This window comes from Mixophyes fleayi, chromosome 1, assembly GCF_038048845.1.
Source record: "Mixophyes fleayi isolate aMixFle1 chromosome 1, aMixFle1.hap1, whole genome shotgun sequence".
Taxonomy (NCBI): domain Eukaryota; kingdom Metazoa; phylum Chordata; class Amphibia; order Anura; family Limnodynastidae; genus Mixophyes; species Mixophyes fleayi.
Genome location: NC_134402.1, coordinates 319,329,047 through 319,346,511, shown reverse-complemented (window position 1 = coordinate 319,346,511; position 17,465 = coordinate 319,329,047). Strand labels below are relative to the sequence as shown.

The 17,465-nt window shown below is 42.9% G+C and overlaps 1 protein-coding gene across 1 annotated transcript in view; it reads left to right on the top strand.

Moving 5' to 3' along the window:
• The window catches only part of POLE (DNA polymerase epsilon, catalytic subunit), a 69,115-nt gene that overhangs the window by 2,188 nt on the left and 49,462 nt on the right, over positions 1-17,465 (top strand). The window contains exons 6-15 of the mRNA XM_075213028.1: positions 436-590; positions 1,457-1,598; positions 10,327-10,407; positions 10,585-10,692; positions 11,044-11,154; positions 12,536-12,621; positions 12,705-12,824; positions 13,050-13,182; positions 13,397-13,510; positions 13,681-13,893. Of these exons, the coding sequence (XP_075069129.1) occupies positions 436-590; positions 1,457-1,598; positions 10,327-10,407; positions 10,585-10,692; positions 11,044-11,154; positions 12,536-12,621; positions 12,705-12,824; positions 13,050-13,182; positions 13,397-13,510; positions 13,681-13,893 (1,263 nt within the window). The remainder of the gene's footprint in view (positions 1-435; positions 591-1,456; positions 1,599-10,326; positions 10,408-10,584; positions 10,693-11,043; positions 11,155-12,535; positions 12,622-12,704; positions 12,825-13,049; positions 13,183-13,396; positions 13,511-13,680; positions 13,894-17,465) is intronic.

Here is a 17,465-nt window from a genome sequence, read left to right as displayed (position 1 = left end):
CAGATCTCAAAAATGTTGGTACAGTGGTACAAATCTCAATGGTTATATTCACCGTAACATATTTTCTCACTAACTTAATTATTTATTTGTAATATGGTTGTATAATATATTCTTATCACTTTTTGCTAGAACTCAGCCGTCACTATTGTTTGCGCTGATTTAGCAGCAAAATGCATTTTATTCATCTACATAACCAAGAATTGTTACGTTAACTAATGTTCTACGTTATGAAGTATATTCATTTAACGCCAGTCTTGGTACAATTTTTACAGTCCAACTTTATTTTGGTGATTTACATTTGTTTTCTGTTTTCCCTTTTTATGATATATGTAAAAAGTCAAGTTATGTAACATGCCATCACTTGTGTATGCTGTTTTACTCTACCTGTTTGCTTTCATGTGTTTTAGTCATTAAACCTTTTTACTATTTTTTCAGCCAAACCATCTGGTGGGACTAAAAAGAAATTATATCAAATTATCTTTCCATTCTGTGGATGATTTGGTAAAAGTGAGGAAAGAGATCTCTCCATCTGTACGGAAGAACAAGGAGCGGGACCATGCCAGTGACACATACACAGCCATGCTCTCTAGGTTTGTGAACTTGTCTCTCTGCACTAAGGGTCATATTCTGACTGCGTTAACTGCAGACCTGCAATTCTTCTTTATATGCACAAAGGTATTTAAATGGACCTTTGGAACATCCCTGTAAAATCAATATGTGCCTAGTTTTGGGTGTTGGAGTGCTCTGGAAAACACAGGTGTGAACAGTAAATAATTTCACATAGTATAATCTAGTCACTCTTTAGGACCACCCCCTATGTTCATTTTAACTGTCTATTTCCATATAGATTGCTGCTTGTTCTAGCTTTGTTTACACAAGGTTCCCTTTCAGAACTCTTTATAATATGTCACTCTTGGGTGTTTTGAACCTTTTTGATATATATTTGGGGAAGGGTGCCTAGAAAAACACTTTCCTGCAGAACTGGTTCTGGAAGGCCCTCTATTATAAGTAAGCATGTGCAATCACACAAGAATGTACCACAGATTTTACACTATTTTAATTTTTTTATTCTTTTTAAATAAATGAACCTTGGTGTAATACAAATGTCCTGTCTGGTCTGTTACAGTTAAAGCTACAAAAACATATTCTCAATGTTGGTGCTTTTATTACTCATTTGATACCCTAAAACACAAGTGAATGTCCTTCCTTCCTGCTAGGCCCTATCAAGACCTGTTGTCTTATCTATACTCTAATGGGTGTTCCACTGGTAAACTATTTAAATTGCTACTGTTCTCTGGTGTTTATTTAATAATCCTTTGTCATGTATATAATGTCATAGATAAATTGTCTTTTAAGAAGACAATTTCAGCACATTACATACTGACCTCGATAATGTGAATAATACAATGATATAGCCTTTGTGTCTTTTGAGTTATATCTGTCAACATTTATGCAGTGCCTTGACTGGAAACAGCTTTGCCCCTGAAGAGGAAGGTCCATCTAAGAAGATCTCTGATCAGATGGAGAACATTATTGATATGCGGGAATATGATGTCCCATACCATGTGCGCCTTTCTATAGATCTTAAAATACATGTGGTAAGTACAAGGTAACTGACATGACATTTGGTCTGCAAAAGGAATAAAAATGTTTGTCTCAAGGTGACTGCCATTCATGCTTCTGATAACTGATACGAAAAGGCAGTATTTATCTTGATTTATACTTGGCTACATTGCAATGTGCTATATATTTACTATTTCACAGTATTGCAAAACATTTGTAACATCTTATCAGAGGCACAGCTACATATTATAATAGGTTGGCGCGTTATAAAGTATCCTTCTTAAAACAACGCTACCACTATACTTTTATGAGGTAGCATAGATTTAAAGAACTGTTTCCATTTAAAACACTGTATTTGAATTTGTAGTCGGTATAGACAATTTGCTGCTTTGTATTGGAGGTGATTGGGATTTCCCTCTCTTCCTTCTTCTCTCCTACTCTGGGGAAATATGATCGTTGAGCCTGCAATCCTAATCCCTTGAATCCTGCAGAGAATTAGTGCTTTGTGTGTACCCGGTGCAGTGCTTCTCTTCTAGTGGGGTGGAGAGGCACAGAAGTGCTGTGGGGGTCTTAAGCACATATTATATTCTTTTCCTTGCTGTCCCAGTGTGCTGGTTTCTAAGTAGACTCTGTGCAGAGGTACCCGCTCTGTTCACTCTATCTGGTTTATTTTTGGTTTCTAACCAGCATAAGACTCTCTTCTCATATAGGGACTCCTGGCGTGGCAGGTGACAAGAATTAATAAAATCTATTCACTTCTGCACACTGCAAAGTTTGCACAGAACTCCAGCTTCTGCCTATGGCACAGTTTAACCCAGGTGTGTCTGCAGTGGCAGGATCAATGTCTGCAACAGCAAAACCTCTCCCAGGGAAGATATTCATTATCTATTTATATTCCATTTTTTGTAATGTGGTTCTTGCTTCTGCCTTTTGTAGATATCGGTGAAGATAAATAATAGTATTAAATAAGGTTATTTCTTTCATCCTTTCTGGGGGACACTGCTACCATGGGTTGTATGAGGGGAGCGTGGAGTTGGCACTTAGCTAGTTAACTTGTTTAATGTATCAATGCTGACAGACTCCTCCCCTTTGCAACCCCCTGTAGCTACTCAGATTAGCTTAAGTGCGCAGCCTTTACAGGCATAGAGCGCTGCTAGAGGGGAGCGTTAGCGGGCGCCATCTTGCCAGGGTATACCAAGTTCCCCCTTCAGAGAAAGGAGGGGGGGAATCTTTGTTTTAAACTGCAGGATCTTAAGTAGAGGAGAACGGAGGATATAAAATGTGGTGACCTGTTAGAATGAAAAGAAACAGCCACTGATTCCAGGAGCAGGAAACGTTAAAGCGAGGCTAAGGCATATAGGGCTCCCCCATCTCTACTACATACTTGGACTCCCCCATCTGCGTGCCAAGAGTATTTCACGGGAAGACGGCAGACTCTCCTGACATCAGGGGACACTGCTGACTGACTCCTCTCCTGCATATCGTGCTTAGCTGGAGGGCTAAGTACCATTATTATATACCTTTCTATTCATATTAGAGGGATATTTTAGTCAATGTGTGCAAGTAGTTTTAAAAACGCTTTGTATTCTTCTTAGCCAACTTATACCCTTTCATATTGCTTGTTACAAGATACAACTTTTACAGTTCTAGACTAGTTATAGATTAGTTGCTATACTTTTATTAATTTCACGCTATATCTTTTGGTGACTGAATTTCTATTTCTTCAGTGTGTTTTCCTTTTAAAAATAATGTCTGATTAGGGGAAAGCACCACTTAAAAAAATATTTCCCTTGTTCTGACTGTGATGCAGACACACACACTATGCAGGTCCAGTCTAATGTACTACCAGTACTGGAAGAACCGGCATGGGCATCTTCTCTGGCGCAGTCGGTTACTGCACTGGTCCAACTGCTTACCTATCCTACAGGGTTAACAGCGGTTTCTGCTGTTCTCCCTGCTGCTTCAGTTGAATCTGCCCTCCCTGTGACAGTAGGGATGCCAGTGACCTCCAGGATATCTGAAGTGGCTTTGGCAGGTCCATCATCCTCTCTCACGAACCCAGGCCTTTCCTCTGGAGAACCAGCTTGGTCCTCATCCTTAGTCAGAGGCCTGAATAGATTAAACCGTTTTCTAGAAGCTCCTAGATCTGGACTTTCTAAAAATAAAAGGCTTCGGTCTACAAATCTTCTTCGATCTCTTTCTGATTCTGATAGGTCAACAGAAGAGGAGGGCGAGTCTATTTTTGACTCAGATTCTGCACAGGTCCCGGATCCGGAAGAATCCCCTAGAGATCAGGTCATTGATGATCTGGTCTTAGCAGTAAGGCAAGACCTGGACCTTATGGATTTGGATGAACCCAAGTCTTTTGAACAGGGTCTTTTCAAAAAAAAATAAATGAGAAGATGCGCTATCCATTTTCCACCATCGGTGGAATTAACCTCACAGAAGCAGCTTGGAAACAACCGCACCGGAAGTTTACTATTCCAAGGCGATTCCCTACCCTGCACCCGTTATAGGAAGAGGACCTGGCCCGCTGGGAACAGATCCCAAAGGTTGACACTCCGGTAGCTTGTTTTGCTCGCCACACTACGCTTCCGATGCCGGGAACAGCGACCCTGCATAATGCCACTGACCGCAAAGTCGAGGGTCATTTAAAATCAATTTATGTAGCGGCAGGCACCTCTTTCAGACCCATGTTTTCATCGGCGCGGGTTGCCAGATCGATGGATGCATGGGCAGAGCAGTTGGCCGAGGGACTGCAGGACTCAGAAATTTTTCCTTACCTTGAATCTAAAGGAAGCCTCTAGATACTTAGATGAGGTGGCCCAAAATGCAGCCTCTATTTCGTCCTCCATATCTGCTTCGGCGGTGGCAGCCAGAAGAACCCTATGGCTGAGGTCCTGGGACGCAGGTACAGAATCTAAAAAAATAGCTTGAAACGTTACCCTATTCAGGCGCAGTGTTATTTGGGCCCGAATTGGACAATATTATTTGGCAGGCAACAGGTGGCAAAAGTACTTTCTGCCAGTAAACGTTTCTATGGTAAAATCTCGTCAATTTGGTTCTTTTAGGCAGCCCTTTCGGAGAGGCTCCTTTGCTAGGGGTCAGACGAGTAGAGGTAGACCGACTGGTAGCAGGGGACACTCTTAGAGAGGTAGATCCTCCCTCTGTACGAGACGGCCGTCCGCAAAAGTTAAGGAGAAACCAGCATCCTGACTGTCATCCACCCCTTCTTGCAGGAGTAAGGGGGAGATTGCATCTGTTCAGAGAACAGTGGATAGAGTCCTCCCAAGATCTTTGGATTCACGGGATCATGACGAGAGGGTATATAATAGACCTGTTGGGTCCAGCCCCTCGTCGCTTATTTGCAACATCTTTACCCCGTGTTCCAAAAAGGAGACAGGCGATGTGTCTCTGTGTCGCTTCTCTTCTTTCTGCAGCAGTCATTTGCACAGTACTAGACAACCAGAAAAGACCGGGGTTCTATTCAAAACCTTTTTCTGGTCCTGCAGCCGGGTGAATCATTCCGACCCATTTTAAATGTAAAATTATTGAATCTACACCTACGGGTGGACATATTTTGCATGGAGTCCCTCCGATCAGTAATCAATGGATTGGAGGCAGACAAATTTTTAGAGTCAATAGATATAAAGGACACTTACCTTCACATCCCCATTTGGGATGAACATCAGTCTCTTCTCAGATTTACTGTAGGATTATCTCGCTACCAATTCCGGGCACTCCCCTTCGGCCTTTCCACAGCGCCCAGAGTGTTCACAAAAATAATGTCAGTGATGGCGGCATGTCTTCCTTTCAGAGGAATCAAAATAATACCATACTTAGACGACCTCATCAAGGTCGCATCAGCGAATCTATTGCAACAGCACCTGATGCTTACCATCAGGATCCTGGATCACCATGGATGGTTAATAAATCTAAAGAAATCACAATTGATTCCCTGCAAGCGGATGACCTTCCTGGGGCTGCTCATGGACACCAGAGAAAGGTGTTTCTCCCAGAGGACAAGGCCATATCATTACGGGAAGTAGCTACCAAGGTCCTGGTCACTCACAGTCCAACCATTCACTTATGCATGCATCTCTTAGGGAAGATGGTGTCGACCTTCGAGACAATTTTTTACGGCCCGTTCCATTCCCGTGGCTTCCAGTGGGACCTCTTAACAAAGTGGTCCGGTTCCCATCTGCATTTGGAATGCCAGAAGATCTGCTTATCTTCCAAAGTGAGGGTGTCTCTACAGTGGTGGTTGGTTCAGGATCACCTGGCAGTAGGCAGGTTCTTTGCCCAGTGGTCCTGGATCATAGTGACCACAGATGCCAGCTTAAGGGGCTGCGGGGCTGTGGCCCTTCACTTACGACTTCAAGGCCTTTGGTTGACTCAGGAGTCTTCCCTGTCTATCAACATTCTGGAGTTGAGATCCATGCTAATAGCTCTTTGGGGCGCCCAGACCATGCTTCATGGTTTTCTGGTCAGGTTATAATCTGACCATGCCACAGCAGTGGCTTATGTCAACAGACAGGAGCAATGACAATGGCAGCACAGATCTTCGCCTGGGTGGAACAGAATGTTCCTTCATTCTCAGTGGTGTTCATCCCAGGCATTTGGAACTGGGAGACAGATTATCTAAGCCAGTGATGGCTAACCTGTGACACTCCAGGTGTTGTGAAACTACAAGACCCAGCATGCTTTGCCAGTAGATAAATAGCTGATAGCTGGCAAAGCATGCTGGGGCTTGTAGTTTCACAACACCTGGAGTGTCACAGGTTAGCCATCACTGATCTAAGCCGTCATGCAGTGATGCCGAAGAAGTGGTCACTCCATCAGGAGGTCTTCCAGCCGGTGATCCTGAGATGGGGTCTCCCGGATCTAGACCTCATGGCGTCGAGGCACAACAGGAAGGTCCCAAGTTTCTGCGCAAGGGCAAGGGACCCCCTGGCAGTAGCCGTTGAGGTCATGACAATGCCCTGGGACTTCCGGTTGGGATATCTCCCATTATACCCATGATTCACCGCGCTTCTCAGACGAGTAAGGCAAGGGGGACACCCAGTGATACTGGTGGCTACCTCCTCACCGCGGGGAGTATGGTATGCAGACATTACCTTGATGGCAGTAGGTCAAGGAGTGCGTCTGCCGCTACGAGACTTCCTTCTTCTTCAAGGCCCTTTCCTACATCAGGACTTGTCTCGGCTGACTCTAACGGCATGGCCTTTGAAGCCAGTCTTTGGCGGTCTAGAGGATTCTCTCCTAGAGTGGTGAACTCACTGTTGTGAGCTCATAAGCCAGTTTCGGCTCGTATCTACCATCGCTTCTGGCGCCATTATATCAGATGGTGTGACAATCGGCCCTGCCGTATGTCATCCTTTCGTCTTCCCCGTTTCCTGGCATTCCTCCAGGATGGCCTGGATGCAGGACTCCGATTGGGCTATTTAAAAGTACAAATATCGGCCCTTTCGGTTTTCTTTAACCTTCGATTGGCAGACATGCCAGATGTTAGGACGTTTCTGCAGGGAGTCTAGCATATCCAACCGCCTTATGTCCCACCTACGGCACCGTGGGATCTAAACCTGGTACTCGATAAGCTTAAGGGGCATCTTTTCGAACCGTTACATTCGGCTGATCTAAGGTTCTTAATGTGGAAAGTAGTGTTTCTTCTGGCGATTGCATCAGCTCGCAGTGTGTTGGTATTGGGAGCCCTTTCTTGTCGTGAACCGTATTTGGTTTTTCACGGGGACAGAGCAGTTATACGGACTATTCCTTTGTTCCTACGAAAGGTGGTTTCGGCATTTCACATGAACCAGGAGATTGTGGTTCCAGTGTTTCAGGCGGGGGCATCGTCTTCCGGACAACATTCAATGTAGTGTTTGGATGTGGTCAGGGTGCTCTGAATTTATGTGAGGAGGACCTCCCACATTCAACACACAGATTCTCTATTCTTTTTGATTCACATAAGAGGATGGCCAGCCTCAAAGCAATCCATTGCAAGATGCCATTAGGCAGGCTTACATTAGTAGTAACCGACCTGTGCCAGGTCGACTTGCTGCTAATTCCTCCCATTCGGTGGGGGCGTCTTGGGCAGTGAGAAATTGGACCTCAGCGGACCAACTTTGCAGAGCAGCCACCTGGTCCTCGGTCCATACTTTTACAAAATTCTATCAATTCCATGTCTCTGCGTCTACAGACACTAACTTTAGCCATAGTGCTCTACGTGCCTGGCTATCAGAGTGGTCCCACCTTTAGGTGGGCTGCTTTAGAACGTTCCCATGGTAGCAGTGTCCCCCAGATGGAATCGGAGAATCGGATAAAAATCATGTTTAATTTTTTCCCTCTTTCTCTGGTGTCTTGGAGTATCCTAGATTGTTTTCCAGGTGTGTGCAGACTGTGATCAATGGAGCATTACAAACCGTTTGTTTTTTCTAATCTGCCTGGATGCACTTTCTTTTTGGTGGAAGGAGGGTTTTGTGCTTGTTGTATAAGAGCTCTGTGTTTTTGTTTTGTTTTTTACCATGTCTGGCAAGCAATAAATACCATCTTGCACACCATTGGTGGCCAATTCCAAGAATTCCATAGTTTCGCCTTCTGTACAGGAAAGTCTTTGTTGGCTTTCCATTTAGAGAAGTTAATCTCCCTGGCCATTAGTGAAAAAGCACTATTTGGTGCGTCTTCACCCTCTTTGTTGTTCTCTGTGCCTCTAGCTCAAACATGGCCAGGATTGGCACTGGACTACACACAGGAGCCATGGCAATAAGGTAACTGGCTGAGGTTGTTCATGAGTTTCTGGTTGCATGGTACTGACTCAGAAGAGGGGGGCCCTTCCTGCACGAAAGTTTACCTCTGCTGGCTTTAACGGCATGGGTGTTTGAATCCATGATTTGTAGAGCTAAGGCTTTTTTGACAGCGTGGTCCAGACCATGCTTATGTCTGTGAAACATGTTTCGGCCTCGAATAACAGGGTTTGTAAGACTTACATTTACTGGTGTGAATTGTAGGGGTTTCCGATCTCTTCCATCTGTTTGAACTTCTTTTGTTTCTGCAGGGTGGTCTGGAAGGGGGTTTAAAACTTAACTCTTTGAAGGTTCAGGGGGTATTTTTACCAAACTGCGGGTTTGAAAAAGTGGTGGTGTTGCCTATAGCAACCAGTCAGATTCTAGATGTCTTTTTGTAGAAACACTAAATAAATGAAAGCTGGAATCTGGTTGCTATAAGAAACGCCTCCCCTTTTTCAAACCAGCAGTTTAGTAATTATACCCCCAGGTCTCAACCCTTTGTTTTCTTTCAGTAGAAACTGGCTTTTACTTAAAGTGCAGGCATTCTTGCAGGGAATGATGTGCAGCCTCCATATATCACCCCACCCCAATAGCTCATTATCAGAATCTCAATCTGCTGCAGTCAGATTTATATACCACCCTCTTTTTGAACCAATGTTGTTAGTGGAGTTTTTTAACCGTTACCTTTCCGTTGGCTATATCCACTGCTTGGAGAGTTGCTCAGCTGGGGGCTCTGTCATATATGTGACCTTTTCTCATCTATGTGAATAGGGCTGTTCTTAGGACTAAAGCTTTTTCAGCCCAAAGTGGTCTCCAGCTTCCATCTCAATCAGGACATTGATTGGTTATAACCTTAGACCGTAATAAACCTCTAGGGGAAGAGGGCTCTCTGGATGTTTTTAGGGCTTTGGAGGATATAGGACCAGGGTATTGTGCAGGACAGATGCGGCTGGTCAGTGTCTAAACAGATTGTTGCCAAACCAATATGGATTAATTTGGTAATTGGCCAAGTTTGCACTAGAAGTATGATAGCCTGTCTCTGAAAATGTGACATTTTGTTTGGTACCTCTTGGTTGGCACGTCACTGCTCCTTTGCTGAGATGCTATGTTGGGTCTTCAGTGCCCCCTTCACAAGATTATATAGATTCAATACTTGTGTCCAAAGATGGACGTAAAGTTCTGCACACTACAATTTCTGACCATACCTTTCCATGGGAACAGCTTTGGGACGTCCCCATTCTATGTCCCCCATAGAAAAGTGATAAAATTGGATTTTTGTCCTTCCGTTAATTCCTTTTCTCTGAATCCAGTGGAGGACATTGGATTCGATTCATTTATGCTCTTAATTTTTGTTCTTGATTATTTTTTTTTGTTTTGTTTGGATTATGATTTTTGTTGGATTTTTGTTCTTCTTTTACTCCTTGTTCTGTCTTTTTGGGGCATTGTTAGAAAAAATACTGAGGCTTACAGGCAGCTGTTGAAATTAGGAGGGGAAGAAACTTGAGTTTTAACCAGTAAATTTAAAGTGCCCAAGCTCCTGTTACCTCACTCTATACCCCATTTTTCCCGTGTCCCCCATTGGAGAAAAAGATTTAGCACAAGTAGAAATCTTTTTTTTTGTTGTGTTTTTTCTCTTCCTGTACTGTTCAAAGGCAGCCTCAACAATAGTCTATCTTCTGGTTCCTTTGTCAGTCAGATTTTCTCGACTGAATTAGGTCTGCAAGTCGTCCCGCTTAGTGTCACAGCTCTTTCAGAGTGAGTTGTAATTGTGTCCTGATCTTCCTTGCATATTTGAACAAACCTTTTCTGTGTATGCACTGCTTAACCTGCAGAAGTGAGTTATTCGAGAATGTGTTGTGGGCTGTGGTAAGTGCTTTGTTTGTGATTTGGGAACTCTCCCCCTACGACATTGCAACATTTTTTTTATTTATTTTTAACTTTGATTGTTTGATCCTGTGTAATAAACTAATTCTGCTCTCAGGCTCATTGGTACATTATTCGTTATCGTGGAAGCAGTTCACCTCCAGAGATCACACGACGGGATGACCTTGTGGAAAGGCCAGTAAGTGTTTGGACCTTGTGTGTTTTATAGTTTTGTGTTGCTTTTTTTTTGTTTTGGCTTACTTGGGTGGGGGGGGGGAGGGTTGTTAATCTTATTAATTTTACTAAATTACTTGGCATGTTTTAAATGTATTAATGTTTCTTACAACTTCATGTTAAGTATCTGATATCTGTTTAGGATCCTGTAGTCATGGCATTTGACATTGAAACAACAAAGCTGCCTTTGAAGTTTCCAGATGCTGAAACTGACCAGATTATGATGATCTCCTATATGATTGATGGGCAGGTTTGTGTAACTATTTTTTATTACCCTGCAACTGAAAGTCTTGAGAGCTGAATTGTTTATAATCAACTGTTCCTACTGACACCTAGTGGTATAAGTCTTCATGCAATAGTTTGGTGGTATGCTAGATCGCTATAGTATGTCCCTCTAATTGAATACTTTCTCCGGCACTTCCACTACAGATAATACAATTTATTGGAGAGAGCTTGTGAATGAAACTGTTTTAGAACAGTTATTGGGGGGGAGGGGGGAGGATAAACTAACTGTTTGACAATATGTGCATCATAGAGGGTTTAGTCATTGACTCTCCTCATTGTGCTGTTGATATACTATATTTTGTCTACCTGATTTTAGGGTTATCTAATCACAAATCGAGAGATTGTGTCTGAAGATATTGAGGACTTCGAATTCACCCCAAAACCAGAATATGAGGGACCGTTTTGTATCTTCAATGAGCCAGACGAGGTTAGAAACATGGCTTTGCTCTTCAGGTTGTTTGCTTTGTTTGAAATTGTTTCTAAAAAGAATGTGCAGTTCAGCTAAACCGCTAAGATAGAAATCCTTATTTGTAGATGGAGACACAGAATTAAGTGGGGTATAGAGCCTGGCACAGGACTAGGGTACGTAGGTGTTAACTACTATACAATGGGACAGATTCAATTGGCCGCAATGTTCCTCATAACATTGCAGCTGCGCATTTTTACCTTTGCTGCGGTAAAAAGTAATGCTTGTTTTTGTTCTTACCTCTATGGGGCTGGTTAAAATGGTGTCAAAATTCAAAGTGGCGCAAGGACGCCACTTTTTTTGCTAAGCACTTGAGCGACCATATTTGTCCCAACTTTAGGACACTGCCATGCTCTCTTTCTCTAAATTCCATGTATGTATGTTTTCAAATCTGCCATTAAATCCTTTTATCTAAATCCATTGTATGACACAGACACTGGTTGGTTTGTTTGTTTTTGTTTCTTTTTTCTCTTTTATGCCAAATTCTTTAGTATGTAGGGATACAGAGAAGGGTGGCGTTTGACAAGTTCATTTTATTTAAACTGTGTCGTGAAGGAGGCTCTGTGTCAGAGATAATGATTTAGCGCAGTTACAAATCACATTTTAATAAATGGTACTCATGATGGTGATGTCCCCTTCTTCTTTTTTTTTTTTTTTTTTTTAAGCCATTGTGCTCAAAAATATTGAACCATAATCGCCCCAGCTGACAGGTCCATAAGCTGGAGACTAGATTAATCTCCTCAGATACCAAAAAAGATGGAACATCAGAAAAAGCAGTAAATTGTGATCGATTTTCGTTTGTGTTTTTTTAAATAAATTGCTATGTTCCGTGTTAAAATATAATATAAAAATGTACTGGTGGACATCATTGAAGATATTTTGTGTATTTCATTGTTTTGTTTGCTAGAGATTTTGTATTGGAATATTGTTTTACAGCACACACATAATGCTCAAATACAGTAGCTAAAAAAATAAAATAAAAAAAAAATAGTATAAAACATTTTCACTACTTACACCAGGGGATAAATGTATCAATATGCGGGTTCTTCAACACCCGCGTGTTCAGCCTCTTCCGCGATTAAATTTCAAGCGGCGCTGCATTGTAAAGGGAAGTTAACCCTTTACAATGCAGCGCCGCTTGAAATTTAATCGCGGAAGAGGGTGAACACGCGGGTGTTGAAGAACCCGCATATTGATACATTTACCCCCAGGTGTCAAGCTTTTTCATTTTAGTCCATTAAAATTGTATTGTTTGCAGGAATGTATTCTCTATAAATTGTGAAAGGGGGGAAAATTTTAATCTTCAGATACGTTTACCTTTTACATATGTTCTCGTTTGCAGGCACATCTGATTCAACGTTGGTTTGAACACATTCAGGAAACAAAGCCCAACATAATTGTAACGTACAATGGGGACTTCTTTGATTGGTAAATTTGTTCCTCGTTTGCAATCCTGTATCTTAGTGTTGCCCCCTATTGGACTATGGTTGAACCTTTTGTTTATGTCACAGGCCTTTTGTGGAAACTCGTGCGGCAGTTCATGGGATGAACATGCTCCAAGAGATCGGCTTCCAAAAAGATAGCCAAGGAGAGTACAAATCTTCCGCGTGTATTCATATGGATTGTCTCAGGTACAGTAACAAGTTCTAAATTCAATGGATAAAATATGGTGACATTATTAAGCCTGTTGCATCACTGTGCAAACAGTCTAGTCAGTTGCTATTGCCAAAGACTTAATTTGTTTTAGTTTTTTTTTATTGACAACTAACATGATTGTCTACAAGAGCAATTCTTTTATGTTGGGTGAAGGATTATAGGCTGTGTTCTTCAGCCTGTTTGTTATTTTTATTGTTTAGGTGGGTGAAAAGAGACAGTTACCTTCCTGTTGGAAGCCATAATCTGAAGGCAGCTGCAAAGGCAAAATTGGGATATGACCCAGTGGAGCTGGACCCGGAGGAAATGTGTCGTATGGCTACTGAGGAGCCACAGGTAAAATATTGTACACTAGCTCAGTGTCTAATTGAAATGTCCATAACTGATATCTATGAACAGTGCTTTCGATAAGAATAAGTTTGTACATTATGGTTAAAAAAAAATAAAAAAAAATTAATGTAATTTTAACAATTTATATGTAGTTCTTCTCTGATCAGATGAGTAGGTGAAAAAAGCCACCTATCTTTGACTGTCTCATGTTGTTCTGTAGGTGCTGGCTACATACTCTGTGTCCGATGCTGTTGCCACATATTACATGTACATGAAGTATGTTCACCCGTTTATCTTTGCCCTCTGCACTATCATCCCTATGGAGCCCGATGAGGTAAGAGACCTCATATGTATGGTTCAACGCTTTCAGTGAATTATATATGTTTTAAACTTTCACTTTTTTTTATGCCTATTCTATGGAGTATGTAGAGTCCTGTAGTTATAGTGCTTTTGCTTTTTTTTTTTTTTTTTTGTTAAATATTGACTGATGGGTTTTGTGCATAGGTGCTCCGAAAGGGCTCTGGTACCCTGTGTGAGGCATTGCTGATGGTCCAGGCTTATCATGCAAACATTATCTTCCCCAATAAACAAGAGACTGTATTCAATAAGCTGACTAATGATGGACATGTGCTGGACTCTGAGACTTACGTTGGTGGCCATGTGGAGGCTCTGGAGTCTGGAGTGTTCCGTAGTGACATCCCCTGTCGCTTCAAAATGGTGGGTATCTTGCTTATGTATGTGTCTCAAAATATATCCTAGAGACTTTTTTTTTACCTTTTGTAATTTGTTGTTGTTAATTCTTCTTTCATCCTATCTGGGGGACACTGCTACCATGGGTTGTATGAGAGGAGCATGGAGTTGGCACTTAGCTAGTTAACTTCTTTACTTGTTTAATGTATCAATACTAACAGACCTTTTCCTTTTGCAACCCCCTCTAGCTCCTCACTTTAGTTTAAGTGCCCAAGGGAGTCGAGCAGACTCCTATTAAGGCAGCCGCACTACAACTTTCTTTGTGAGAGCCAGAGGGCTTTCACTTACAGCACCTGCAGTGTTTTCAGTGAGGACAGGCGGCCTATTGAAGCTGCTGTCACACTGACAGCTTCCAGACATACTAGCACTGCCTTGAGAGGCATATTGCGCTGGTAATTGCAGCGATGGTGGCCGCCATCTTGCTGGACTATACCAAGTTCCTCCCTCAGACATAGGAGGGGGAATCTTGTTTATGCTGCACAAATTCATCAGGACAATGAGCAGAGGATAGATAATGGTTGTGGACTGTTAAAATAGAAAGAAACAGCCATCGATTCTACAAGCAGGGGCAGGAAAGCTCGGAGCGGAGCTAATGCATATAGAGCTCCCCCACCTCTGCTTGGATTTCTGGACTCTTCCATATGCACGCCAAGAGATTGCCCGGGAATTCAGTAGACTCCTCAGCCTGATATCAGGGACACTGCTGACTGACTCCTCTCCTGTATATCTGTTTTTAACTGGAAGGCTAAGTACCAAACATCATTTACTTTAATACTCTGTTTTGAAAATAGGGGTATGTTAGTTAATGTGTTGCACGTAGAGTAATATATTATTTCCTACTTACTCAACCTATCTCTTTTCACATATAGTGTGTTACAAGATACAACTTTTGACTGTCATATATTAGTATACTTGTAATTATCTCAAGTCTATATCTTGTGTGACTGAAATTCTATTGCTTTAGTGTGTTTTTTATTTAAAAATATGTCTGATAAATGGAAAGAACCACGTGCAAAATATTTCACTTGTTCAAAGTGTAATGTTATATTGCCAATTGGACAAAAGGACCCGCATTCTGTACTGACTGATGTGGGGGCGTACACTACGCAGGTCCAGATTAATGTAATACCACTACTAGAGGAACCGGCATGGGCATCTTCTCTGGCGCTTTCAGTTACTACACTGGTCCAACGGCTTACTAAGCCTACAAGGTTAACAGCATTTTCCACAGTTCTCTCCTCCTCTTCAGTAGAAACTGCCATCCCTGTGGCAGTAGCGATAACGGTGACTGCTGAGATATCTGATGTCTTCGGCAGGTCCATCATCCTCGCTCTCTAATGCAGGTCCTTCTGGAGAACCGGCCTGGTCCTCATCCTTCGTCAGAGGCCTAGATAGATTAAATCGGTTTCTAGACTCGCCAAGATCTATGCTGTCTAGAAATAAGAGGCTGCGGTCTGCAAATTCTTTCCTATCCCTCTCTGATTCTGAGAGATCATCAGAAGAGGAGGGTGAGCCTATTCTTGACTCGAATTCTGCGCAGGTCACGGACCTGGAAGAATCCCTTAGATATCAGGGCATTGACGATCTGGTTTTGGCAGTCGACAAGCCCTGGACCTTATGGATTTGGATGAACTCAAATCTTCGGATCAGGGACTATTCAAAAAAAAATAAACACTCTATCAGTTTTCCTCCATCAGTGGAATTAACAGACATAGCAGAAACAGCTGGACTGGACGTTTTCTATTCCAAGGATATTCTTTGCCCTGTACCCATTACGGGAAGAGGATCTGGCCCACTGGGAACAGATTCCAAAGGTCGACACTGCGGTAGCTCGCTTAGCTCGTCACACTATACTTCCGGTACCAGGAACAGTGGCCCTGCAGGGTGCCACTGATCGCAATGTAGAGGGATATTTAAAATCTATGTAGTGGCAGGCACCTCTTTCAGACCCATGTTTTTATCGGCGTGGGTTGCTGGAGAGATGGAAGCATAGGCTGAACAGTTGGTGGAGGGCCTGCGGGACTCAGACTTGCTTCCCCATGCTCTGCACCTAAAGAGGCTTCTGGATACTTATGAGGTGGACCAGAATGCAGCCTCCATTTTGTTCTCCATATCTGCATCGTCGGTGGCAGCTAGAAGGACCCTATGTCTGAGGTCCTGGAACACAGATACAGAATCTAAGAAATCGCTTAAAACATTACCTTATTCAGGCGTAGTATTATTTGGGCCCAAATTGGACATTATTATCTGCCAGGCCACTGGTGGCAAAAGTACTTTTCTGACAGTAAATGTACCTAAGGCATAACCACCTATGTTTGGTTCTTTTCAGCAGCCCTTTCGGGGAGGGTCCTTCGGCAGAGGTCAGACGAATAGAGGCAGACCGACTGGTAACACTTACAAAGGTAGGTCCTCCCACTCTACCAGACGCCCGTCCTCCAAACTTCCGGAAAAACCGGCATCCTGACTGTCATCCACCCCTTCTTGCATCAGCAGGAGTGGGGGACGTTGAGTCTGTTCAAGGAACAGTGGATAGCGTCCTCCGAAGACCATTGGATTTGCGGGATCATGATTATAGACCTGTCTGTTCCAGCCCCTCGAAAGGAGAAAGGCTCTGTGTTGCTTCTCTTTTTGTTCTGTAGAACTCATTTGCACGGTATTGGACATCCAGAAAGGACAAGTGTTCTACTCAAACCTGTTTCTGGTCCTGAAGCCAGGGGGATCATTCCGACTCATTTTAAAAATGTTAAATCTACACCTATGGGTGGACTGATTTTGCATGGAGTCCCTCTGATCAGTAATCAATGGATTGGAGGCAGACAAATTTTTAGCGTCAATAGATATTAAAGATGCTTACCTTCACGTCCCCATTTGGGAGGGGCATCAGTCACTTCTGAGATTTACAGTGGGATTGGCGCACTCTTCTTCGGCCTTTACACTGTGCCCAGTGTGTTCACAAAAATCATGTCTGTAATGGCGTCATGTCTTTGGGCCAGAGGGTTTAAAATAATACCATATTTAGACAACCTCCTCATCAAGGCCACATCAGCGAATCTGTTTCAACAGCACCTGACACTTACCATCTGGATCTTGATGCGCCATGGCTGGTTAATGAACCTGCACAAATCACAATTGATTCCCTGCCAGTGGATGACCTTCTTGGGGCTCATCATGGACACCAGAGAACAAAAGGTGTTCCTTCCTGAGGACAAGGCCAGGTCGTTACAGGAAGTAACTACACGGATCCTGGCTACTCCCAGTCCCAACCATTCACTTATGCATGCGTCTCCTAGGGAAGATGGTGTCGATCTTCGAGACAATTAAGGTTGGTTCCATTCCTGCTGCTTCCAATGGAATCCTTTGAATCCTTTATAGATGGGAACCGGACAAAGTCGTCCGGTTCCCATCTATAGTTAGAACGTCAGAGAATCCACTTGTCTTCCAAAGCGAGGGTGGTGTCTCTTCAGTGGTGGTTGATCCAGGGTCACCTGGCGGTAGGCAGGTCCTTTGCCTCGGGGTCCTGGATCAAAGTGACCACAGAT